Genomic DNA, 25,822 nt, shown 5'->3' with positions numbered 1-25,822 from the left:
GTCTATAATTTGTCTCTTTTGAAACATTTTTTTCATTACGAGATTATCTTGACAATATAATGATGTTCATCTTCCACAAAAATTTTCAACTACTATGTCAATATTCTGCTTCGCAAAAGCTGCCAATCTAAAAGTGCTACTTTCAGATTTGTTGAGATAGCTATAGCAATTATGAATGTTGTTATCCTTGTTGACTAAAAAGTTATTATACCTGTCTAAACCCAGTGTTATTAACAAACATGAAGAAAAAGTGGATCATATGAAGAAAATGAAGTCATTCCTAAAAAGGACAGAAATTCCCTTCCTTGGGTATAGGAAGGCTATTTACTTTCCTTTTTCTTACAAATTCTCTGTAAGGAAGGTGATTTCTGTCCACTATCTTACAAATTCTCACTAAAGGAAGGTGACCTCTGTCCACCATCTTACAAATTCTTCCTAATTCTTAGAAATTCTTCCTTTTCCTCACTATTACAACTATGCTTAATAAATCTACCTTATTTACCCAAATTCTTACTTATTCTCAAAAATTCTACCTTAATTAGACAAATTCTCCCTTATTCTAAGAAGACCTACCTTATTCAAGGAAATTCTTCCTTATTCTAAGAAAATCTACCTTATTCCCTCAAATTCTTCCTTATTCTAAGAAATACTTCCTAATTCTATGAAAATCTACCTTATTCTAAGACATTCTTCCTTATTCTAAGAAAATCTTCCTTATTCTAATAAGATCTACCTTATTCTAAGAAATACTTCCTAATTCTATGATAATCTACCTTATTCTAACAAATTCTCCCTTATTCTAAGAAGACCTACCTTATTCTAGGAAATTCTTCCTTATTCTAGGAAATTCTTCCTTATTCTAAGAAAATCTACCTTATTCCTTCAAATTCTTCCTTATTCTAAGAAATACTTCCTAATTCTATGAGAATCTACCTTATTCTAAGACATTCTTCCTTATTCTAAGAAAATCTACCTTATTCTAAGACATTCTTCCTTATTCTAAGAAATTCTTCCTTATTCTAATAAGATCTACCTTATTCTAAGAAATACTTCCTAATTCTATGAAAATCTACTTTATTTTAAGACATTCTTCCTTATTCTAAGAAAATCTACCTTATTCTAAGACATTCTTCCTTATTCTAAGAAATTCTACCTTATTCTAAGACATTCTTCCTTATTCTAAGAAATTCTTTCTTATTCTAATAAGATCTACCTTATTCTAAGAAATACTTCCTAATTCTATGAAAATCTACCTTATTATAAGACATTCTTCCTTATTCTAAGAAAATCTACCTTATTCTAAGACATTCTTCCTTATTCTAAGAAAATCTAGCTTATTCTAAGAACTTCTTCCTTTTCCTTACTAATTCTCTCTTATTTTCAGATAACCTAGCTTTTTCTAAGAAGTTCTTCCTTAATTCCCCTAATTCTTCCTTTTTCTCAGATAATTTTCCTAATTTATATTGGGATATCATAACTGAAATAGAGGTATAGAGAATATATAAATTCTGCCTTTTCCCCTTCCTTATTCTCTCAAAATCTTGGTTTTTCTCACATATATTTCCTTATGTTTATTGGGATATCAGAACAAGATGTGTAGGATAAGTTTGAGTTGTATCTTTTGACCTGAAATGTTTGTTTGTACTTTAGTAGGTGGAATGTTCATAAAGTACATTTTAATAGGAACCCCAGTCAGAAGTATGAAATTATCTTAAGAAATAATAGAAAATTCAGTATATTTTTTGGTTGTATCTTTTGACATTTAGTGTTTATGTTTTTATTCATAAAATTATTAATAATTAACATAATTTTGCAGAGAAATAAACCTAATAATAACAGGATAACAGAAAAAGACAAGTAGTCTTTACAATCTTTCTCTAGCCAACACATAAAATATTAGACCAAGACCAAAAAAGTAATAATTTCAAAACAAATTAAAATATTTTGTATATTTTACTGATAATTTTCTTCAATAACTATATGTTATTATCAATCCTTTTATAAAAAGTAACAGGATGTTTGTCTGAGCTCCCAAGAAAAATTGCCTAAAGAAAAAAATTTCCCCCCTAACCATCAGAAAAAAATCTTTTCCTTTTCAAAAATAAAATCCCAGGCTTAGAGTCAGACATTTTTATTTGATTAATTACCCAAAGTGTCCATAGAAGCCTCTAGTGGCGTAGCTGCTAGTCTCAACCAATGTAATGTTTTTTTTCTTCACATTCCTATTTATGTGGTACAAACTCTATAGAAAGTTGGCAACTTATTCTTTTCGTCGGTAAAATCAAACAGCTGATAATTATGAAATCAATTCAAGGGCAATTAGAGTGGGTCAATTTTCAATTTTTTTTTAAATTTTGAATTCACCACAATGGATTTATTATTACTTATATCTTACACGAAACATTTCATGTTCTTTAATAGAGTGAACTCTCTTGCGGGCTAAAATAACGATCTTCCCCACCCAATTCTTTACCCTATTCCCTCCCCTCCTAATGGAAAAATGGTACACCAAATAAAATCGAAGGGAAATTGCAACCTAAACTAACTAAAATACTATTAATCCACGTGAATAAATATAGAATTAATTGGAAGTTGAACCATAATTTTGTATCCTCTTAAAATATCATTGTTGTAGATGGTTAAAACATTATCTATCCCCTCTCCCCTTTACCCTATCTCTTTTCCTTCTTTATGGTGAATAAACTGACCAATAAACAGGTTAGCAACTTAATTTGGCGACAACTTTTCTATGTAACTCTATGTCAATAAGATAGGGTACTTATAGCTTTAAAAATCGAACCATCCTTATAAATATTGACCCAACTCGACCCAATTTGTTGCTTTTAAAGACCAATACTAAAATCTAAATACAAAAAGTTTTGACATTAAGAAATATTTTATTTTTTGGTATTAAGTAATATGAATATTAAGAAAAATTCATTATCCTTTATATCTTTTGAACATATATTTATAATTATAAAAATATCCGAAAATCAACAATTCTTTAGCTCTGATGTTGGTCATCACTCATCCCCTCACTAACCCATATGTTCTATTATTCATTCCGAAAATATACTATTAACAGGGATCAAAAGGGATAAGACAATTGCCGATAAGTTGATGTAAATCCTCAATGATTAAACATAAAATTATCCCTTCTGTAAGTTATAATTGGTGGTTAAATCGTTTACTATTAACAGGGATCCAAGGAATAAGACAATTGCCGATAAGTTGATGTAAATCCTCACTGATTAAACATAAAATTATCCCTTTTGTAAGTTATAATTAGTGGTTGAATTGAATCGTTAATGGACAGGACACTCATTTTAATGTACAAACCAATAAAATTCAATAAAAGTTTTAAGTCACTGAATAAGAAAACGTTATTATAAAACTTTGGGGACCAGTGCAGTGTAATAAACAGCTCAATATTCACTCCCTCCCTGGATTATTACAGAGTACACTAAGTTTTATTTTAACAATTTCTTATTTATGGGCTCAACAACTTTAGAGACTTTTTATTTAATTAATTAAGTAAATTGATTTATCATCCATTGTCCTATCCCTCTTAATTCCTGATTATAGGTTGATTTCTCTGTTTCGGCATGGGACAAGGACAACATATCACAGACAATTTATAAATATAGAATATGTAATATAAAAGTTTTTTTAAAAATAATTAGATACCGCTGAACCGATATGGTTCACTTTTACACTGTAGCTTCTCATAGATCCTGAGAAGGTTTATAGCTATTTTGAGAAGGGTACCACCACCCACCTTGAAAAATATTACTCCTTTACAAAAAATTTTAATTTAAAATAAAAAAAAAAGAATGAAAAATGTGGGGATGAGTATGATCCCCCCCCCCCACCAAAACAAAAAAAAAATTAACCCCCTTCCCTTCATTTTTTTCACTTTTTCATTTTAAACTACTATAGAAAATGGAGATATTAAATTCAATTCCCACCACCTAAAGTGCCCCTAAAAGTGTCTCTAGGAGCGTAGCCGCTAGTTTGAAATAAAACACTAACAATATAATTAATTATCCATTAAAATTCTTAAAATTCTAAATATACATAGTCTATGGTCTTATTTTAAATGTATGTCTGTGGGTTAGTGTTCGTTCATGAAAAATACACACCCTCCCTTACCATGTAGGCGGCCGTGCTGTGTCAAATTCTTGTCCAGGCTAGCCAAGCTGACGGACGTTTTTTTTTCTAATTTCTAAAAGCTACCTTTTTTATAAGAATATTTTTTTAATATTATATATAGAAGCAGTATGGTTCTTCATTACTGTTTAGCTTCTTATAAGACAAAGGAAGGTTTATAGCTATTTTGGGGGAGAGTACTAACACATTCTAAACAAATATCTCCCCTAGGAAAAATCTCCCCCCCCCCAAAAAAAAAAAAAATTAGAAACCCACTAAAATTAAAGAGGTCTCTAGGGGCTAGTTTGTCATTAAATTAAAAACATTCTTATTTTTCACTCTTAAAAAAGCTAGCTTTTTTATTTGGATGAAAAAATCTGATCTACATAAAATTATTGCAACACAGACTGTTCTCATCTCCTGGTAGAATATGAAGAAAATAGTAAGGTTTTTCTGTCTGAAGCTTAAGATCCCAGGAATGGTTGGTCTAATTAGCAAGAATTAGCTAAATTATCTGAGACAAAGGAAGGATATGTGATGAGAAGGAAGACTTTGAGGGAATAAGGTAGATTTTCTTAGAATAAGGAAGAATGTCTTATAATAAGGTAGATTTTCATAGAATTAGGAAGTATTTCTTAGAATAAGGTAGATCTTATTGGAATAAGGAAGAATTTCTTAGAATAAGGTAGGCTATCTGAGAATAAGGAAGAACTAGGAGGTATTGGGTTAATTTTCTTATAATTAGGAAGATTAAGTGAGATTTAGGAAAAGATTTTCTTAGAATAAGGAAGAATGTCTTAGAATAAGGTAGATTTTCTTAGAATAAGGAAGAATGTCTTAGAATAAGGTAGATTTTCTTAGAATTAGGAAGAATGTCTTAGAATAAGGTAGATTTTCTTAGAAAAAGGAAGAATGTCTTATAATATGGTAGATTTTCATAGAATTAGGAAGTATTTCTTAGAATAAGGTAGATCTTATTAGAATAACTAAGAATTTCTTAGAATAAGGAAGAATGTCTTAGAATAAGGTAGATTTTCATAGAATTAGGAAGAATTTCTTAGAATAAGGAAAAATGTCTTAGAATAAGGTAGATTGTCATAGAATTAGGAAGTATTTCTTAGAATAAGGTAGATCTTATTAGAATAAGGAAGAATTTCTTAGAATAAGGTAGGCTATCTGAGAATAAGGAAGAACTAGGAGGTATTGGGTTAATTTTCTTATAATTAGGAAGATTAAGTGAGATTTAGGAAGAGATTTTCTTAGAATAAGGAAGATTGTCTTAGAATAAGGTAGATTTTCTTAGAATAAGGAAGAATGTCTTAGAATAAGGTAGATTTTCTTAGAATAAGGAAGAATGTCTTAGAATAAGGTAGATTTTCATAGAATTAGGAAGAATGTCTTAGAATAAGGTAGATTTTCTTAGAAAAAGGAAGAATGTCTTATAATATGGTAGATTTTCATAAAATTAGGAAGTATTTCTTAGAATAAGGTAGATCTTATTAGAATAACTAAGAATTTCTTAGAATAAGGAAGAATGTCTTAGAATAAGGTAGATTTTCTTAGAATAAGGAAGAATGTCTTATAATAAGGTAGATTTTCATAGAATTAGGAAGAATTTCTTAGAATAAGGAAGAATGTCTTAGAATAAGGTAGATTGTCATAGAATTAGGAAGTATTTCTTAGAATAAGGTAGATCTTATTAGAATAAGGAAGAATTTCTTAGAATAAGGTAGGCTATCTGAGAATAAGGAAGAACTTAGAGGTATTGGGTTAATTTTCTTAGAATTAGGAAGATAAAGTGAGATTTAGGAAGGTGATTTTTATCCTCTTTTTCAGATATGTGAGAAAAAGGAGAGTGATTTTTGTCCATATTTGAGATATCTGAGAAAAAGGAAGATGATTTCTGTCCTTTTTGGAAGGGAATTTCTGTCCTTTTTAGGAATGACTTCATTTCCTTCATATGATCCGAAAAAGTTATTATACCTGTCTAAACCCAGTGTTATTAACATGAAGAAAAACAATATTGCCCAAAAAAAGGAACCTAGAATAAATAAATAAATAAGGCATTATTGAAATAATCGCTAGAACATATCGAGGACTGCCATTTACACATCCAGCAAAAGTATAGTAGATGTATTTTCGCCAGTGCAATTTTAAAAAGTATGGATGTATTTACGGCAAACTGAATTTTAGCTGTATTAAAAATATATGATCAAGAAAATGATACATAGATAAATAGTAAGATACAAGTAGATAGATATTTACACAGCATAGAAGCCATTCCACCAAAAAAGAAATATACATAGATAATTAGATAGACAGATAAAGAGAAATATAGATAGATAGATACCTGGCATTGTAGCTATAGCATCACTGTAGACCACAAAAATAAGTCCCTCTCCCTCCATTCCCATCTCATCAATGGGAAGATTCTAAATTCAATAGAAAAATTATAGGAATCTAATTCCTAGTCCTAGTCATATTTTTACTAATAAAGCTACTCTATAATTCCGTCTTAAATATTTTAGGAAAACGTAATTATCTGTGCCTCTATTTAAGATATACAACTGGAGCACATGTAAGTTTTTTAGACGCTTTTGTCTTACAACAGATTTCTACATATCTGTGGTTTAATAAAACTAGAATTAAGAAGCAGTATTTTATTTGCTTTTGTTATTTTTAAAACATTTTTTTGTCTACTGAATTTATGTCAACAATAAAAAAGCTTTTAGTTGGAATTCAACACATTAAAAATATTCAACAAATGATTTTTGAAAATTTTGAATATTTTAAGGCATTTTTTTTTAGTGAATATGATTAAAAATTATATTGGTGTAAATTATGAAGACAAAACCTGAATTTTAGACATGTAACCCAAGACGCTGAATATAACAAAGCCAGCTATGAAGCTTGTCATACAGTTGATGGAACTAGTTATTATTGCATCCTAAATATACAATAGATATACATAGATAGATATATAGGTAAAAATAGGAATAGATAGATAATTACAAGGATTTATAAATGGATAGATAGGTAGAGAAATAGATTGATGGATAGAAATAGAAATAGATGGATAGAAAAATAGATTGATAGATAGAAAGATAAACAGATGGATAGATAGATATAGAAATAGATGGATAGATAGATATAGAAATAGATGGATAGATAGATATAGAAATAGATGGATAGATAGAAAGAGAAATAGATGGATAGAAAAATAGAAGGATAGATAGATAGAAAAATGGATGGATAAATAGATAGAGAAAAAGAATGATAGATAAAAAGACGGATAGATAGAAAGGGAAATAAATGATTAGATAGGTAGAGAAATAGATTGATAGACAGAAAGATAACAAGACGGATAGATAGAAGGGGAAAGAGATGGATAGATAGACGAATAAACATATGAATAGATAGATTGGTATATAAAGTGGTAAGCATATAGAAAGAAAGCTATATTACATGTAGTTAGATATATATGTAAATATATAAATAGATAGATAATTTGATAGATGGATAGATGTAATAAATATATTTATACCTTATAGCAGTTATTGTTGAATTTATTATAGCTGGAAAGTGCCAGAAGTGTACCAAATCCAGGACCAAGAGAAAAGAAAACCTGGGTAGCCGCTGATATCCAAACCTACGGATAATTTTAATTTGTTAGTTGACATGCACCTATGACCCACATGGTCTCAAAAAACGTCAGTTTTTACGACGCCGTTTTTTGCGATGGCCTTTTCTGAGACATACTAAGTAGAAATCTAGATATTCTAGTTTAGATAAATAAAATTAGACACAATTTCATTATTGGGAATTTTAGAACTTTAATTGAAGCTAGTAAAAGTGGCTGACTCAGATTATGACGTAAAAAAAATTAACCAATGAGAGGCCACTATAAATTTTGCCATTGGTTAATTACAGTGTATACTGTCCACTCATGGGTTAATTTTTTTTGACGTCATAATCTGAGTCAGCCACTTTTACTAGCTTTCTATAATTTCACTTTTAAAGCTCTCTAATTCATTAATTCTAATTAAGGCGAATTTAAAGAACATTTCTTACTAGAGTATTCCTTTAGAAACAAACTAATAGAAATATGACCAAGAAATGGAAATTCACTTTAATCTTTTATTTGTCAATAGGCATTTGAATTCAAATAGTGGACTCAAAGAAATCTTTCAAGGTCAAAAAATAAACTTCACTGTATACAAAATAACTTTTCTTTCAATTTCAATTCAAAGATTTTTTTCTTGAGCTTTGATATAATATGCATTTGAAGTGTTTTAAAGGGCTTTTGTAAAATAAATTGTTTTTAGATGTAAGCTCATCTACAACTGTATAATTGTTATATAAGTTGCCTTTTTTTAGTTATCAAGTACACCAAGTTAGGATACACAAAATTGTCCCTTTTATAAAATAATTGTTATTTAATAAACTAAAAACAATTAATAATCACATTTTGTTATGTAGAAATAACTTGTTATTTCCTCGTTATTTTTATAGTGTAGCCAATGAAAATGATATCAATATGGCAGATCTGCTTATCTGTATGTTATTCACCAAATATGTCCCTTTTTATTTGAGAGACAAATAAGGGAGAGAGTAGACATTGGACTGTAAATTATTCTGGTCCCCGAAATTTATACACATTTTACCATTTACTATAGCTTAAAAACTTTGGAGAATTTTTCGTCAATTGTATCTTGGGGGGGAACAAAATAGATAATTTGATTCGTTTATGGATGAAACAATTTTGAATTCACAAACTTTTAATTTTCCGCTAAAACAAACCAATCAATTGTCTCCTTTGTTAAAATCACATCCAATAATAGGATTCTGAAAGTTGTATCATCTTGTTTATGAGACCTACTGGTTTAATTTGTTGTTATCTCAAGTATTTGGATAACCAACAATAACAATGTGTGGGCATTCATTTCCGCATAGTATGGGGATATGCGGTTTAGATTATATGATAATATATAACGTGTGCGGAATCGAATGCACATAAAAAATAACAAGCAGATTATTCTCTTAACCTTTAGTGTGTGTGTGTGTGTGTGTGTCTTTGTGATTATTCTGATGTTCAGGAAAGTAGGGGACATTCGACTGTAAATTATACTTGTCCCCAAAGTTCTCTCATACGTCGCGTTGGTTTAAATCTTTGGGAACTTTTTTAGAATTGTGATTGGTTGGTTCCAAACTATAATTATTCAAACTTTTCATCTAATAACTTCCACCTATGGAAGTGGGAATTTTGTTTATCGTCATTTTTGATATAAACCAATTTATTGCCCCTTGTTTTATCTCTTGAGATCCCTGACTGCTGACCAGCTGAATCTTAGTTTTCGATTTTGTACTTATCACCCTCGTCCTATCTCAATATTTACTACTAGCTAAGAAGCTTCAAACTTAAAAAAAAATTTTTTTTTAATGTAAAATCGTTTATACTATACATTATATCGATTTTCCCTTTGACTAGAGTAGCTGAACATAGCTTTTGCATCATTTTCTTCCCCCCCCCCACTCTCTCTCTTCATCTCTTTCTCTCCCTCTCTTTCTCTGTCTAAAAGAATGCCCCAATGTCCAGAAATTGGCCACAGTATTGATTATTAAAAAAAACAGACTTGCAACATTGTAGAGCTGCTTTGCTCACAAAAATCTAATTTAAATAGCAGTATTATCTGTCCATCTAAAAATAACAGATCTCTGAAAGCCTTTCTACAATGAAAACAGTCTAAATACACAAATACACGCAGCAGACGTTTTGCATACAAAAAAACTAACTTTGACAAGGATGCCAAAATTTATGTATGCAGCCAAGCTTAGCATATCAGAAAGACTAACGAACATTGGCAAATATAAAGTAACAACGCATTCAATATTCAATAATATCTAGAAATCTATCTTTGTAAATGCTTAATGCTTATTATGTACATACTTACATTTTAAGACATAAGAGATGCTACGCTCATAGCATAATGTCTAATCGTCTTAGATATCATTATTTCTATAACCAGATAAATAATAAGGATAATCATATAATAGCTAAATAGGATAGTGGTCAAAAATGAAATATCAACATGTTATAAATGGATGTTATAAGTCATAAAAATGTAAGTATATCCATATAAGGCATCCTATTTTCAAACAATTTGCTACATAAAAAGCAAATTTTGTTTAGACCTCTAAGCAATATTCTGCTAAAATTAAACAATCTGATTTATCAAGCTCCACTCTTATGGATGTTGTCATACTTATTCTTTACAGGTTCAATCAGTAAAAAGGTTTTTAAAAGATGAATATTTTGAGGTATATTCCTTAAATTAGCTCCATTTATTTAGCATAGTTTTTCCATATAGGCAAATAAATTACAAGGTATATATTTGCAGTAAAAATCAATTTCTTGATAGAATAGGTGGGAAGCAAAATTGATAGTAACATATAATTTTCTTGTTAAAACAAGTGTTTAGAAATTAGAATTATACTTATTTTCTTTATCGAAGTATCTATATTAGTATATATTGCTTTTAAAAAAAGTATATTGTACATAAGGTACATAATATGATTGGGGTGTACAAACTAGCAGTGTTTAAACTTTCTTATTACTAATTTTGATCAACAGATGGGGTAAATTTGTTAATAGAAATTTGGTGTGCACCTCAATTTATCATCCAGTGTCTTATTCTTAAAATACATATTAACCTTAGATTGTTCGTTCTTGTAAGTGTAAGATTTGTAAAATCACCTATTGTTATAATCTTTAATAATATTTTAAAATTCAAATAGAGATAACCTAGTGTCTTACTGTCTATTGGCTAACAGGAGAATACTACATTCAAGACAGCTCATTGGTTGAAACATTTTACAGAGATGGGTTTTTGAATAGAATGCCGCGTTTTATTATAAAAATGCTTCGTAGGATTTAAACAGTATACTACAACTTAAGAATCCAAAATTTTAAAATTATTAAATTTCAACCATTTGTATATGTATAATGTCTAATAAAGCTCTAAAAAGATGCATTGATTAATATACAGCAAAAATGGATTTAAGATTATTTATTTTTCTTCTATAAAAGCCGTACCAACAAAAGCAAAATAATTAAATAATTAGTTGTATACTCTGTTTAAATCCTACAAGGCATTTTCATAATAATATAATAATAAAACGCGGCATTCTTCTTTCAAAAACCCATCTCAGATCTTGGTACGTAAGAGCATATTTTTTTCATTTCGTTCGCATATGAGTCAGCTATGAATTGTCGTATATCTTAGGCTAAAGTTATTCCTGTAAAAATGTCATCCCTCGTATAATGTGAAGCATATGACAAAACATATAATAAGTTATGGATAGATGATTTTTAGAATAAAATTGGATGAACATATTATGTCTATTACAAATTATTGCAACCAGGCAGAGGCGGGTGTAAATTTTGAATGGTTGAAAAAATTCCTTAGCTTGCATGTTCTTTAAGATGTAGCTGTTTTTAATTATTTTCTACTCATTGTGTGATTCGTATTGATATAATTGTTCTTGATAAATAGAAAAATAGCGGTTACGCCCCTAGAGGCCTCTTTGGAAGGTGGTGATACCGACCCCAAAAATAGTTATAAACCTTCCTATGGCCTATGAGAAGTTGTATTGTGAAAGAAAAACATATATGTTCAGTAGTTAGCTTCCATACAGACAGACATCCTCTTACTTGATATACAGTGTGTTTTTTATGAGAACTTTTTTGAAAGCAATTTTACCCCACTTATAGTTATCAGAATTTAATGATTAATGGCTTATTTTTTTCGTTTTTTATAACCATTTTTAGAACATCAAAAAAATATTTTAGTTTGTATTTAAAAAGTACAGTAAAATCAAAAATTCAAAACTTAGGTGTCAACATCTAAAAATGTTTTTAGCGCATTTTCTTAAGCTCAAATCTTCTACCCTTTACAAGAAAAAATTGGATTTTCAGTAGTCGACTTTGGGGGGCCAGTACTCCCTCCTTGGTTGAGATATGACCTTCAAACTAGGAATGTGTTCTAGTACATGTCCCCAATAGTATCTGTATCAATTTTTAACTCTGTATCTCAACTTTGAAGCGTTTTGCAGCCATTCTTGCAAAGGGTAGAAGAGTATGAGAAAAATGCGCTAAAGCCATTTTTAGATGTTAACACCTAGGTTTTGAATTTTTGATTTTATTGCACTTTTTTAATAAAAACTGAAATATTTTTTTAAAGTTCTGTAAATGGTTATATAAAACGAAGAAAAAAAGCCACTAATCATTAATTTCTGATAACTATAAGTGGGGTTAAATTGCTTTCAAAAAAATTCTCATAAAAAAACACACTGTATAAGGATAAATATATATATATATAAACCTCATTTTTTGTAAATCATTTGCAAAGTTTGGCATTATTTATTTGGTGCTGTATATCTGTTCACTCAAGTGATAGCTACCACGAGAATATATTCAGATTAAAAGTCCCAGGAGAGAAAATATCATTTCAGTTTTCGTGGATGGGGGGTTAACTTTGGGTAAGATTTTGTACATTATATATTTTTTTACGAATTTACACTGGACTTATATGGTTCTACTTTACAGAGAACCATGTCACAGATTCTGAAAGGTTAATAGTTAAAAAAAATAATAAAAATACGCTGGAAAAACATCCAATCTTTAAACCTTTAATATAAAGTCGAGGCCCCTTAAGTGCCCTAGAGGTTACAGTGGATTGGCGTAGCCGCTAGTCTACTTAAATGTATAAAACAAAGAGATTCTTTAAATTGAATATCAATTAAACTGTGTATCTGTGATAAATTTCTTAATATTTTTAGTTGCACAGTCATATTGTACAAATGTACTTGTATTAAATGTTTGGGATCTACTGCAGTTCAAGGTAAAATATTGCTGGTAAGCAATATTTCCAAAAATTTATGAATTTTTAAGGCTGCTAGCTGCCAAACGGCTGAACGTACAGATCATCCCCGCACACTGTTTTAAGCGGCTTAAGAAGGCCTACAAATAATCTGGAATAGCCATAACTCAATATTGCATAATTATCTCGCAGTGCAGAGAAATGCGCGAAAAGGAACTATTTTACGCGTTTTTTCGTCAGTGAAGCTTTACCTGTGAATAATTGGATCTTGTCTATTCCAGATTATTTGTAGGCCTTCTCTTATGCCGCTTAAAATGGTGTGCGGGTATGATCTGTACGTTCAGCCGTTTGGCAGCTAGCATTCTTTAAAATTCATAGATTTTTAGAAATGTTGCTTACCAGCAATATTTTACCGTGAACTGCAGTAGATCCAATGTTTGCTTACAGACTTATCTTCATTCATACTGACGATGAAACGAACAAACTAAATCATACAGTAGCTTCGCTACTAAAAATGTATCTATTGTTTCTTACATAAAAAAATCTAAAAACCAAACAAAAAAACTATGATGATTGATCCGTTATGGAAATATTTCTAACTTAATCCTTTACTGATAGGTTTTCCAGGAAGTAAGGGATGGAACTATGGACAACTAATTTAATTCTCCCCCCTTCCGCAAATTATGTTAAGCTAAATTCCCCTTTGTTAGTTTAAATTACAGAAATGAGATTGTATTCTGTTCCCCCAACAATTTTCAAAGACATAATATTTAATATATCGCATCGTTTTATAGACAGCTTTCCACGGATATTAAAATCATTAGTTTTGTAAGCTTCGAGTGCCGAAGGCCCAGACTAACAAGGCTGGTTTTTAATATTATGATTTTTATTTAAATATTCGTGGAAAATTGTATGTAATGCGATGCTATACATGATTTTTCATTATAGCTGAGAACCGGTTCTAATCCAGCGGATTGCTTCTTTCTCCCAAAATGTAGTTTAAAAAATTATTGTTGAAATAATCGATATCAACCATTTTGACGTGAATTGTATTAGATCCCAAACAAAAAAATTAAACAAAACGTATAAAAAACCTTTCATCGTCTGTTACGATTAGGTGATTTTTTTGCTTTCTAGAGATATCTCTAAAAAGCTTTCTTTTTTAAAGCGAAGCTTTTCTATAATTAGGGTTAGTCCGTCCGTAACGGTTAGCTCTTTTCGTTAATTTAATCAGGTTAGAACTGTCCTGTCGATTTTAAACTTTGCATTATGATTCCTACAACTAATAGGTACGACTTAGAAAGCGCAGAAACTCTATAATCGTTACCAGAAAGTCCATACGTCCATTTTAAAACATACTATTTTTTTACTTTTTTGACAAAAAAATTGTATATGTTAAAATTATCCGTTTTATCTGATTTTTTGAATACTGATTCCTATTACAACAAGGTACAATATTATAGGCGAAGCATATCTCTATAATCAAGTCCTAAAAATGTAAGTATGTACCTAAATACTATAATGTATTTAAGCAGTTTTGCAACAAATTTACTTACAATTTTGTAAATACTTTTGCATTAATATTCTGCTTATTCAGTTCTGACACGCTATAAGTGGTAATTTTCGTTTGTCCTTCCATTTTAGAGCTTCGCTTTTATGGATGTAATAATGTATGAACAATAAATTTATAGAATAAATGTATAAACAGATTACTAAAAGCTTTCCAATTTCAAGGACCTAAAATTCTGCAGACGAGAAATAATTTCATTAAACTTTGCTTTCTAAATTCAGGTGTTTCATGCTTTCTTTTTCTTTTTGAAAAGAAAGGGACAATTTTAATAAAATATTGTCATTTCTGTGTAAACTTCAGCGAAGTCTTTCTCACATCTAGGCTCCTGACTATAAAATTATATTCATAATCATTTCGATTTACACTACTGCATTTTTAAATCTAGTTATTTGTGATTAACAAAACATTTTTTCTAATAATGTGAACATTTTCTGGCAAATCATAATTATCAAGTTTTTAGTGACATCTTGCGACAAATATAGAACTAATATATTGTAGATGTTCCCAAATTTAATTTTTGCCTGAATTTACGTTGTTTTTTTCTGTTAAGTGTTGAACTCTCCCTGAGGTGGTGGCAAATTAACTATTCCTTATTTTAAGTAATTGGGTTATTGTCAGTTTTATGAGATCAATAGATAATTTTCAAAATATTTTTCAGCAAATGAAAATGCAAAACAAATTTAACTAGATAAAAATGCAGAAATCATTAAAACTCATAAATAGATATCCAATTAAAGGGGTAATGGGGTGTTTACCCCTTTTAGACTTTGAAACCTCTTATTTTACACCCAAAAGTTTTTTAAAAATACGTTAGATTACCCTCTTGAACGTATGGTCCCCCCATTCAAAGTAAAAAGCTTGGCGTCCTTGAGTTCACATTAGTTTACAATTTGCTTTATGTTCTTTAGCCGGCACCTGGCTATATTTACATTTTTGAAAGATCCAGCTGATAGCAAAGACCCAACCCAAAGACGGTATAAGGCCCTTGAAAGAGGAAAAGGGTTACACAGCTATTTATTACTCTATATATATTACTTTAATGTATGAACACATATAATATAAATGATAAAATGATATTGTAATATTTGTGTAATATGAACATCATACATCTTACTCATGCCCTTTCAATCCTTCAATATTTATCAATCTATTCAATATATCATTTTAAGTGTGTACATGGCAGATTTACCACTAGCAAAAATAAAGTGATAATACTGTCTTAAACACAATGATTTGATGTCATAAACACAGTTTTACTGTCAAATTCACACCTGCATTTTTAGGTGGTATGACAAAAATACAGTTATTGCACTGGCATATTCACAGTTTTGCTGTCAATTATACACCTACATATTGACAAAAATACATCCATCTAATTTATTATTTGTCAATTATACACCTACTTATTGACAAATATACTTCTATTAGATTTATACTTATTTATCCATAATATTTAATACATGATATAATACAGTTAGGAGGTTGATATCTTGTTTATAAAAGTAGAAATATAATCTATAATTATGGTTTTGTCCCCATAAAAAAGGTAATGTATAATTCCATTTTTACCCTCTCTTGGCCGATATGATTATTATAATCTACCATTCCACTTTCAAAAGAGGCAAAGCTGTTGTTTTATAACTTAGGCCTGTTCTTACGTATGTCACAACAAAGTGAAGCTTACAAAATGTCTTTAAAAATCAGCCACGTGACGTCATAAAAATGAGGGATGAGAGGAGAAGAGGGTAAGAAAACCCCTAAAAAAGAGATGTATAATCCTTCATTTTTATGACGTCACATGGCTGATTTATTGAGACACTTTGTAAAGCTTCCTACAAAGCATATCGCTCTTTATACATTTTGCAGATAAAGTTAACTATTTCTAAACATTTAAGATATTTAATAATTTGATATTGAAAGGTTGTATTATACAGGGAGGGAGGGGAAACTGGATTGTAAATTACACTGGTATCAAATTTTTATACATATATATCATTTGGCTTAAGAACGTTAGTAGATTGTTCATACTAACAGCGTCCAATATTTTCGACCAATTATTCCTGCATATTATCTTATTTCAAATGCAGATGATTAAAGTCCCTCCACAGATTGTGACGTCATACGATAGAATAGCCAATGAGAGGCCAGTATACACTGTAATTGACCAATGCAATGGTAAAATTTGTGCTAGCCTCTCATTTATCGTATGACGTCATAATCTGTGGAGGGACTTTAATCATATTCATTTCAAATGCGAAACTTTAGCCATTATAGTATGTCAAATGCTAGCTTTAGGTCAAATATACATTAATTGAATAAAAACTATAAATCATACATATATTCTTAACAAAAAGGTCAATTATAAGCTTTCATATTTTATGTACTTTAGCTTGCAAGATTTTATAATTATTTTTTGAAGCTGCAATTTTTTTAAAACTACCATTGATCCCATAATAAAACCTAGCTAATTGGGTCTAAGATTTTTCAGTTGGAACTTTAAAATCCACAAGGCAAAATTTTCTGCAAACTTACAAGTCAATGACAATGACGGGGAGGTATGTGTCTGGTGTAGACATCTATACTTATAAAGAGAGGGGTAGGTTTCTGGTAAAATCCGTAAAGGTTATGTGTTATAAGTAAAAAACAGTAGTAGAACAATAAAAATTTATGTTAACTTAAAATTTTTTTTTTTGTCTATAGTTCTTTTCAATAAGAAATACACATATTTAGTGAATATTATTGTTCTACTACTATTTTTAAGCCTTAAAACACACACCTCTACGGATTCTACCAAAAACCTACCCCCCTCTTTATTGTTGAAAGATAATTGTGACACATTGAGTGTTAAGCCACATCAATAACTGGCCAACTGTCAGATTATCATCAGGGATCTAAAGGGATAAGACAACAACCGATAAATCTATGTACATCAACAATATTACCCCATCTGTAGATTACAATTAGTCGTTGAATTGTTTGTAAACTCAACTTAATGAGCCAACCTATCAAAATTCATTGAAAGTCTAAAGAGACAACAAATAAGAAAAGTTTTTTTACAAAACTTTTGGGAGCAGTGTAATAAACAGTCCAATGTCCCCTCCCTTCCTGGATTATCATAGTGTAGAGTCTGTCATACATAAGTTTTAGAACACCAAGATAAAAAAGGGAGGGATTGGACATTGGATTGTAAATTGTACTTGCATCTAACAGTTTTCAGGAATCTATAGAGATAAGACAATGGCCTATAAATTAATATACATATCCAATGATGATACACAAAATTTCCTCTTCTGAAAATTAGTTTAAACGTTTGGAAACTTAACTTATTGAATCATCCAATTAAAGTTCATTATGAGTCCCCAACAACAAATAAGAAATCGGTATTAAAAAACATAGGGACTAGTGTAATAAACTGCCCATTTAGGCCTCTCAAAATAGTTATAAAGCTTCCCAAGGTCTATGAGAATCTATATTAAAAACAAGGATGACAACATCCATAAAAGCGAAGCACTGAAACGGTAGGACAAACGGACATTAACACTTACATAGTGTCAGAACTGAATAATCAGAATATAAATGTGTAAGAGTCGATGCAAAATATTAAGTAAATTTGTTGAAAAACTGCTTTATACAGGATAATGTTTATGGACATACTTACATTTTTAAAACTTGATTATAGAGTTGCTTTGCTTATAATATTATACTTTGTTGTCCCAGGAATTAATATACCAAAAATCTGATCAATCGGATGATTAGATCACATAAAAATTTGTTGTTAAAAAAGTAAAAAAAATCAACATGTTTAAAATGGACGTACGGACATTTTGGTGATGATTATAGAGTTGCTACGCTTTCTAAATCGTACCTAACTATTAAAGGAATCGCCATGCAAAATTTGAAATCGATAGGACAATTCTAACATGCCTAAATTAACGAAAAAAGCTATCCGTTACAGACGGACGGACGTACGGACGGACCTACCCTAATTATAGAAAAGCTTCGCGTTTAAAAAGAACCATCAGTTTAGCAGCTAGCGAGATCCTTCGGTACAAACAGATAGATACACAGACGGACTCACAGATATCCTGTTGCTTTTATATGAGGATTGTTTTAACGCTTTAGAGTATACACATCATTAGTTAAAGAGTAGCTACACTATGCTCGATAGTACATTACAATTTTCTTGTTTTTTTCTACTAGCTAATATATATTAAGAAAATATTTTGAGGACTCTTAAAAAAAAACAGAAAAGTAATGTTTCTTTCTTATAGTGACCTCTCACTTTGAGAGCATTTTGAGTAAGGCTCTAAAGGGATAAGACAATGGGGGGGGGGAAGTTGTCAAAGGACTAAAATTATTATATACAAAATTACCCCTTAATTGATGTATGAGTGCTAATTTATATTTAAAATAAAAGTCCGCAAAGTTTTATTTTCAACGAAGGAGAGAACGAGTTAATACAGATTTCATACCCCTATATCCGTGTATATATTAAAACATTAGAGTGTTATGCTACTCAGCACCTAAAGTCAATATATGGTATTCATTTATTTAAGTAGAAAAATTATCTAAATTCATTGCTCCAGCGTTTTCTCTCAAATTGCCTGATCGTGCACTAAAACTCCTTCCTTTATAATGAAATAAATATAAAATATGAAGGGAGGGGGGGGGGGGGAGTTTTTGGTGTGTTTGTTTTTTACTTTATTTCAGGTTGGGCTATGTTATGTCGGGCGAAAGGATACTCCGCAGGGTTATGCATAAGAAAAAATACCCAACATATTTAATTTGTTTGCTTTGCGTAAAGCGTATCACCGTATATTTTGAAATAAGTATTTCATGGAAGTAATCTAATATATACAGGCTTTGCCCCATGAGGTAATTCAAAAAAAAAAAGAAAGAAAAAAAAATTCTGGTGCTGCGCACCATAGTCTCCCCAGAATTTTTTTTGGGGTGGGGGAATTTTTATTGTTTGGGGGGTTGGGGTTGTCCCACCCCCCCAAGAAAATAGCTTAAAACCACCACAGGACCATTAGGTATATTCCCTAAAGAGTAGAATCCGATCGGTTCAGTGGTTATCGAGATCTTAAGGGACAGACGGACGGACAGACAGACAGACAGATATCATTCTACTTTGTATTATAGATAATCTTATCAAAATTTATTAAATCTACCCTGAACATATATCCCTCTTGAAGAGGAAACTAATAAACCCTGGGATTAGCGAGATCTTATGATACAAATGTAAGGCAAATCTTGATTTTACAAAATTTGCATAAGTCCTAACTACAAATAAGATGCACTTTTATGTAAAGTTTTTAATGTCTTTAGCTATGACGACAACTAGCAAGCATTAAATTATTTTCTGCTAAATTTTGTGATTCTTTGTTTCATTGGAACACCCAAGTCAATATCATTTTGACAAAAAACTTATGTTCTTTGTCAAATTAACTATCTATAGTGTTTTTTTACTGGCCAATATGTAATTTTTGTACTAAGACATTAAAAAAGGTAGACAGAAAAAGTGTATCGAATAAAATAAACAGCATATTTTTCCTATTTCTTTTAATATCACCGAACTTTAAAAATCGGTGTTTTGATATATATTATGTAAAGGCCCTTGTAAAAAATTTAAACTTAAATAAACTTGAAATATATCTACTTAAAACAAAATAGTATCTTATAAACGCAAGAAAATAGATTTTGTCAAGGTTACTTACACAATAAGTATGAGTAAGTCCTTTAAATTTTTATGGCTAGCCTTTAGGTCTTACAATACCCTTTATATCTATTTAGTGCAAAGGACACCCTACCTCAACAATTACCTCATATGAGCGACGCGAGGATGCTGTCATGACACTCAAACTCCATGGTCATACAACACAGGATAACCAAGGGGAGCCAATGTCTCCTTTTCTATCCAAATACCAGGGAAATTAGGTTAAGTAACAACGATCAGACAACCAACTTTTTAGTTGCAAAACTGAGAAGTCCTGACTGTGCATGGTAATGAGTTGCACCTATTTTGGGCCAAGGCATTCCCCATACTCTATCTATTAATGTCACGCATATGACATAGTAGCACTAGGAACCATTTTTAACGCCTTTAGTTATAATGCAATTTTAAGCTGAGATTCGAACCTCCCCGACGACGAGCAGATGCGCTACGTGCTACGTGTTCAACAAACCATAAAACCCTAAAAAGCTACTAGACTAGCCTACACAATTTTGTAAGATTTGGCCTATTATCTGCTTACCTTTCTCTCCAGCAGTTTCTCCCACTTGGGAAATAGATAGTAGTGTATTCCTGTGGACGCCCCATCTAGTGTTACACCTACAATTAGTAAGGTTTAGGTCGGTTGGTAAGTTATTAGTAAGGTTTCAGGTTTAAGAAAGCCATTATTTTGATTTCTAAAGACGTTTTTCTGCTTTTCTTAGTTTTTTTTCAATGATATGCTAATCTTTTGTAGTAAGACCAAAGCAATTGATAAGCGATTAATGAAGTTTTAATTCAAGGTCTGATTTTCTGCACATAGGACTTTACTTTTTACTAAAATGTATAAAACAAAAAGATTCTTAAAATATCAAATAATCGTTTAGAAGCAGTACTATAGTGGTAATTTACCCCTATATACCCTTTTATTTAACATTGGTAAATTGTCAGTTTTCTCGGATGTCTGTCATAAGATAGTTTACCTCTGATCAGAAGACAGAAGAGTATAACATAAGGTGCTATTGCCGTCACCCAGACCATCTAAAACAAGATTCAAATTTAGGCAATTTGAAATGGTTTAAAAATAAAAAAAAGATATTCATTGTGCTAGCTACTTAGGATAATTTTTTCAATAATGTTTTGACTTAACTTTACTCAAGCTGTTGTGTTATCTTGTGGTAAGTGTAAAATAACTTCTTAGTTTCATTTATCAATCATTTTGCCATTATTGTACAAAAGCATGAACTGGATAATTTTTTGAACAAAAACACACTTTGATATTGAATATTCGTAGATCCCTTTTTTTTCCTTTTAGATATAAACTGGTTCTAATATAATTTATCTAATTATGTGATTTAAGAGTATCAAAAAAGCTTAAAATATGAATATTATCTTTGGCTGCTAGAAATTGCTTTTTTAGTTAAGGGATAATTTTATATGATCAACCATCTAGGGTTATATATTTATTAGTTTTACCTTTCCTGAAGACTTGACACCTTTCCAGAGAGCAAAATAAACCAGGACAAAAACTGCCAATACACTAAGTGCTGAAAATTAAATATAGTTAAATAATTTATTTCAATAAATATTTCTAAAAAAAACAAATGTATATTTTTCAATTTTCGTAATGTTTCATTGACAGTTGTCTATGGATAAGAAAATGAATTTATTCATTTGCTTTCCCGCATTTATAACATACTAATTATTATATAACATTTGCTTGATATTTGACTGTAGTTATGCTTGTCCTAAGTTTTATAAATAAAACAGGTTCTCTCCTTCGTTGGCTTAAAAACATTGGGTAGTGTAATTATATATTGATTTTTTGGTTTTAACTAAATTTACCAATCAATACTTTTAATTTACAAAAGTTGGCGTAATTTTGTTTATCATTATTTTGGAGGAACAAAAATTATTATCCTCAGATCCCTTAAGATGCCGGTGTTACTCACCTAGTTCAGATTTAACTTCCCCTAGATCTGCCAGTCCATTACTTTTCTGTGTTTCAAGCACACCATACCTTAAAATTTAAGGAAAAAAATCAAAAATATTTTAGGTTTGAAAACAAATACACCCATGAAAATGTTTTTAACTTTTGTATTTTGGACATACAATTCACCCAATAAAATATAAGAAAAGTATTCTATTAAATTGATTGAGAAGCATTTTCAGCTTATCTGATTATCAAACTATGATAATGTTAAAGATTAAATTGGCCAATGGTAAAATATATACTGGCCTATCATTGGTCATTTGTATTATATGACGTCATTTTTTATTATAAGCACTATGAGCTGCTTATAAAAATCCTTATCGTTGTAAATCATTTTATTTTCATAAATAAAACTTTTTATACTTACTGAAAATATTCTTGTGCTGGGCTGGTAACAACTGTGGTATTTCTTCCCTAAAACAAGGATTAATTATTATCATAAGTAGCGCAGTATAAATAGATGAAAAGAAAACTGTTATTTACTAGATAGGATTTGGTAAAATTAAAAATAGAAGAATTGAATAAACAGTGAATAAAGAATGCCAAATCAATCATGAAAATTTGTAAACTAAAGTATTTTTAACTTGTGAAATACAGATATATGGCAAACAATTAGAGCAAGTTTGCTACTAATAATTCTAGTTAGCACAGTTTTATTATATTATTCTTATAAATTTAAAGAAATAAACAGAACCATTTAGATAACTTTTACAATAAGAGCATTTTTAATAACAATGCATTTTATTTTAAGTCTAGAAGAAGTCTAGTTTTAAATCTAGAAGAAGGCCCAAAAGCCAACCTAACCCCTTCAGTCTCTAAAAACTTAAAGATGCTTGGATAATCAATAATTTATAACAGAAATACACTATAAAATAAGTAAAAAATATCTAAATATTTGTTCGTATCTTTTTCTACCAAAAGTCTAACTTTTCATAGATCTAAACTGCTAAAGCTCTGCAAGCCATAATCATTGGAGAATAATGGTTGCAAGGTAAGTAAGATAAAGTATACCTGTGTTTGCATGACATCAACACATGTACTGATGTTGTTCCATGGATTATTACAGCTTGTCCAGGGTAAGGATACATTATGTCCACTAACATACTAAAATTTGTCTAGGGTAAGGATACATTATGTCCACTAACATACTAAAATTTGGAACTCTAAGACAAAAGGTTATAATATTTCCAATCAGTGATCAGATTGAACTTTGTTTATTAAAAACTTCTCAATCTGACAAACTGTTTAGGCTTTGGACTGTGCAAAAAAAGTTATGTAGTAAATGTTCTAAGTTGAGGAGTCAATCAATAAGTCAATCATTGACAAAAGATATGTAAAAGTGTTACCAATAGAGCAGAATGGCAGCTGGCAACAAAGTAGTAGAGAGCCCAACCAATGATGGTATTATAAAACATACCAACATAGATATCAATCACACAGATGGCATACCCAACTCCCTAATTATGATCATATGAAACAAAAATATTTCCACTAATTCTAAATAAGTTCATTTTCAAATGATTTATATCTTTGATAATGAACTCAGAAATTTGTTTTATAATAATGATCATATTTCCTTGAGCATGGGACAAATCCTTTTCCATAGAGAAAGGCACCCACATCTGTAAAACAATTTTTTTTTATAAAAGGTGAAACTGCTGGATTCAAACTCTAATAGCTTGATGATTCTTAAACATGAAATCCTAATAATAAAGTAACAGGATTTTTGTTTGTCTGTACAGAAGGATCTTGCTAACCGCTAAACCGGTCGGGTGCTCCTTAACAGGGTAGCTACTCATAGGTTCCAAGAAGGTTTATAACTATTTTGGGGGAGGGTACAACCACCCTTCCAAGATAAATCGCCCCTAGAAAAAAATACCCACACCAAAAAAAATTTTAAACTAAAATAAAAAGATATGGTTGGGGTGAAAGTGGTTTTAACCCCCCCCCCAAAAAAAAAAAAATGGTTTTCGGATTCAAGCAATCCCTCATCAAGTGCCCCTAGAGGCCTCTAATCACAATGTATTACCTGTGGTATTGACCAAGACAAAGTTCCATATAGAAGAGAGGAAGACCCCCAAAGATGAGCATAATAAAGTAGGGAACAAGAAAAGCTCCCCCTCCATTGTCATAGCATACATATGGAAACCTTAATAATACATTTGGTATTACAATCACCAATATAATTTGTAAATATGTTTTAATACTGTTTTAAAATATATTCGTCTACATGTCATAATACCTCCAAACATTGCCAAGATCTACAGCAAATCCTATGACAGCCAGCAGGAATTCAATTTTCTTGTCCCATGACTCTCTACCTTCATCTGCCAAAAGTTCTAGGAGAAAATTTTTTTATTCTAAATTAATATATTATTCTATACTAGCGGCTACGCCCCTAGAGGCCTCTAGGGGCACTTGAGGCGGGTTTAGTTGAATTTGATAACAATTTTTTTATTTTAGATTTAAGAGAAAAAAATTGGAGGAGAAACTTTTTTTTTGTGAGGGGGGGGCTAACGCCCCCTCATTTTTATTTTTAGTTAAAAATTTTTTTTTTTTGGGGGGGGGGGATTTTTAGGGGTGATTTTTCTTGAGAGGGTGGTGGTACCCTCTTCCAAAATAGTTATAAACCTTCCAAGGACCTATGAAAAGTTACCCTGTAAAGGAGAACCCGATCGTTTCAGCTGTTAGCAAGATCCTTTGGTACAGACAAACAGAAAGACATCCTGTTCCTTTATTATCAGGATTATAATTGATTACTTACCTCTGCTTGCGGAATAAACAACTGCTTTGTAGCTTGGTGGTGGACTAAGCTTTAGATTGGGAATCACAACTTTACCATCGCTACCTGATCCTCAAGAAAAAAATATATAACAAATTAAATTTTATCTACTTATTTTATCTCTCTGCAATCAATGTAACATTAATTTCACAGAAACTTGGTTTACCTGATGTTGCTTGAGCAATAGAGTCTTCATCTAAATCCATGTTACCCCCACCCATGTCCTGAAGTGATACATCTGCCCCCTTAGTCATTTCAAAACAATAAGAATTTGATTTTATTATTTTAATAAATGAAAATTTGTTTTATCAACTTTATTAGTCTTTGTCTTCTTAACTTACTTAGAAGTACTTGAATTAATAAATTTTCAATTCTTGATTTAAATACTTTATTGTTTAAATCCTGAACCTTTTCCCCTTTATTTTTATTTTTGTTGGATGCATTGCTCCCCTCCATTTCACCACTTTGTACCTAAAAACACCTATTTAATAGTATAATTAATTTAGTGTTGCTAAAATATAAAATGAGTTACATGAATTTCAAACTAATGATTTCAAAATGAAAATCAATTTTATGCAATGTTAAATCTTTTAACTAGATTCTAAAATTTGCTTTCAAAGGATACCTTTTGTGCAGATTGCACTGAGGCAATGGTGACATCAACCCTGGATCCTCTTTCACCATCATTTGATTTATCCATTGCTCACTAAATAGAAATGAAAATGCATGAAGTTTAAAT

General features: G+C 30.4%; 2 protein-coding genes across 5 annotated transcripts in view; both read right to left on the bottom strand.

The window, feature by feature from the left end:
* LOC145306673 (exostosin-1b-like) overlaps positions 1-25,822 on the bottom strand; it is a 145,207-nt gene that overhangs the window by 85,161 nt on the left and 34,224 nt on the right. The gene's annotated exons all lie outside the window — the stretch shown is intronic.
* The window catches only part of LOC145306544 (sodium-dependent serotonin transporter-like), a 33,612-nt gene that overhangs the window by 6,154 nt on the left and 1,636 nt on the right, over positions 1-25,822 (bottom strand). Inside the window, exons 2-19 of one of the 3 annotated variants that reach the window (XM_080148720.1) lie at positions 25,709-25,789; positions 25,492-25,554; positions 25,250-25,328; positions 25,066-25,155; positions 24,544-24,640; positions 24,331-24,450; positions 23,880-23,923; positions 23,648-23,760; positions 23,313-23,405; positions 22,669-22,715; positions 22,261-22,328; positions 21,785-21,855; positions 21,292-21,349; positions 20,853-20,929; positions 7,694-7,798; positions 7,004-7,096; positions 6,500-6,581; positions 6,133-6,190 (exon numbers count right to left, since the gene is read on the bottom strand). In XM_080148720.1, coding sequence (XP_080004846.1) covers positions 6,133-6,190; positions 6,500-6,581; positions 7,004-7,096; positions 7,694-7,798; positions 20,853-20,929; positions 21,292-21,349; positions 21,785-21,855; positions 22,261-22,328; positions 22,669-22,715; positions 23,313-23,405; positions 23,648-23,760; positions 23,880-23,923; positions 24,331-24,450; positions 24,544-24,640; positions 25,066-25,155; positions 25,250-25,328; positions 25,492-25,554; positions 25,709-25,783 — 1,433 coding nt within the window. In that variant the 5' untranslated portion in view covers positions 25,784-25,789. Of the gene's footprint in view, positions 1-6,132; positions 6,191-6,499; positions 6,582-7,003; positions 7,097-7,693; positions 7,799-20,852; positions 20,930-21,291; positions 21,350-21,784; positions 21,856-22,260; positions 22,329-22,668; positions 22,716-23,312; positions 23,406-23,647; positions 23,761-23,879; positions 23,924-24,330; positions 24,451-24,543; positions 24,641-25,065; positions 25,156-25,249; positions 25,329-25,491; positions 25,565-25,708; positions 25,790-25,822 lie in introns of all 3 variants that reach the window. The other 2 variants (XM_080148721.1, XM_080148722.1) reach the window with 2 other exon arrangements.

Source organism: Acartia tonsa, chromosome 14 (assembly GCF_053477335.1).
Source record: "Acartia tonsa isolate MP-2025a chromosome 14, ASM5347733v1, whole genome shotgun sequence".
Taxonomy (NCBI): Eukaryota; Metazoa; Arthropoda; class Copepoda; order Calanoida; family Acartiidae; genus Acartia; species Acartia tonsa.
The sequence above is the reverse complement of the archived record's forward strand: the minus strand, read 5'-3'. Positions and strand labels throughout refer to the sequence as shown.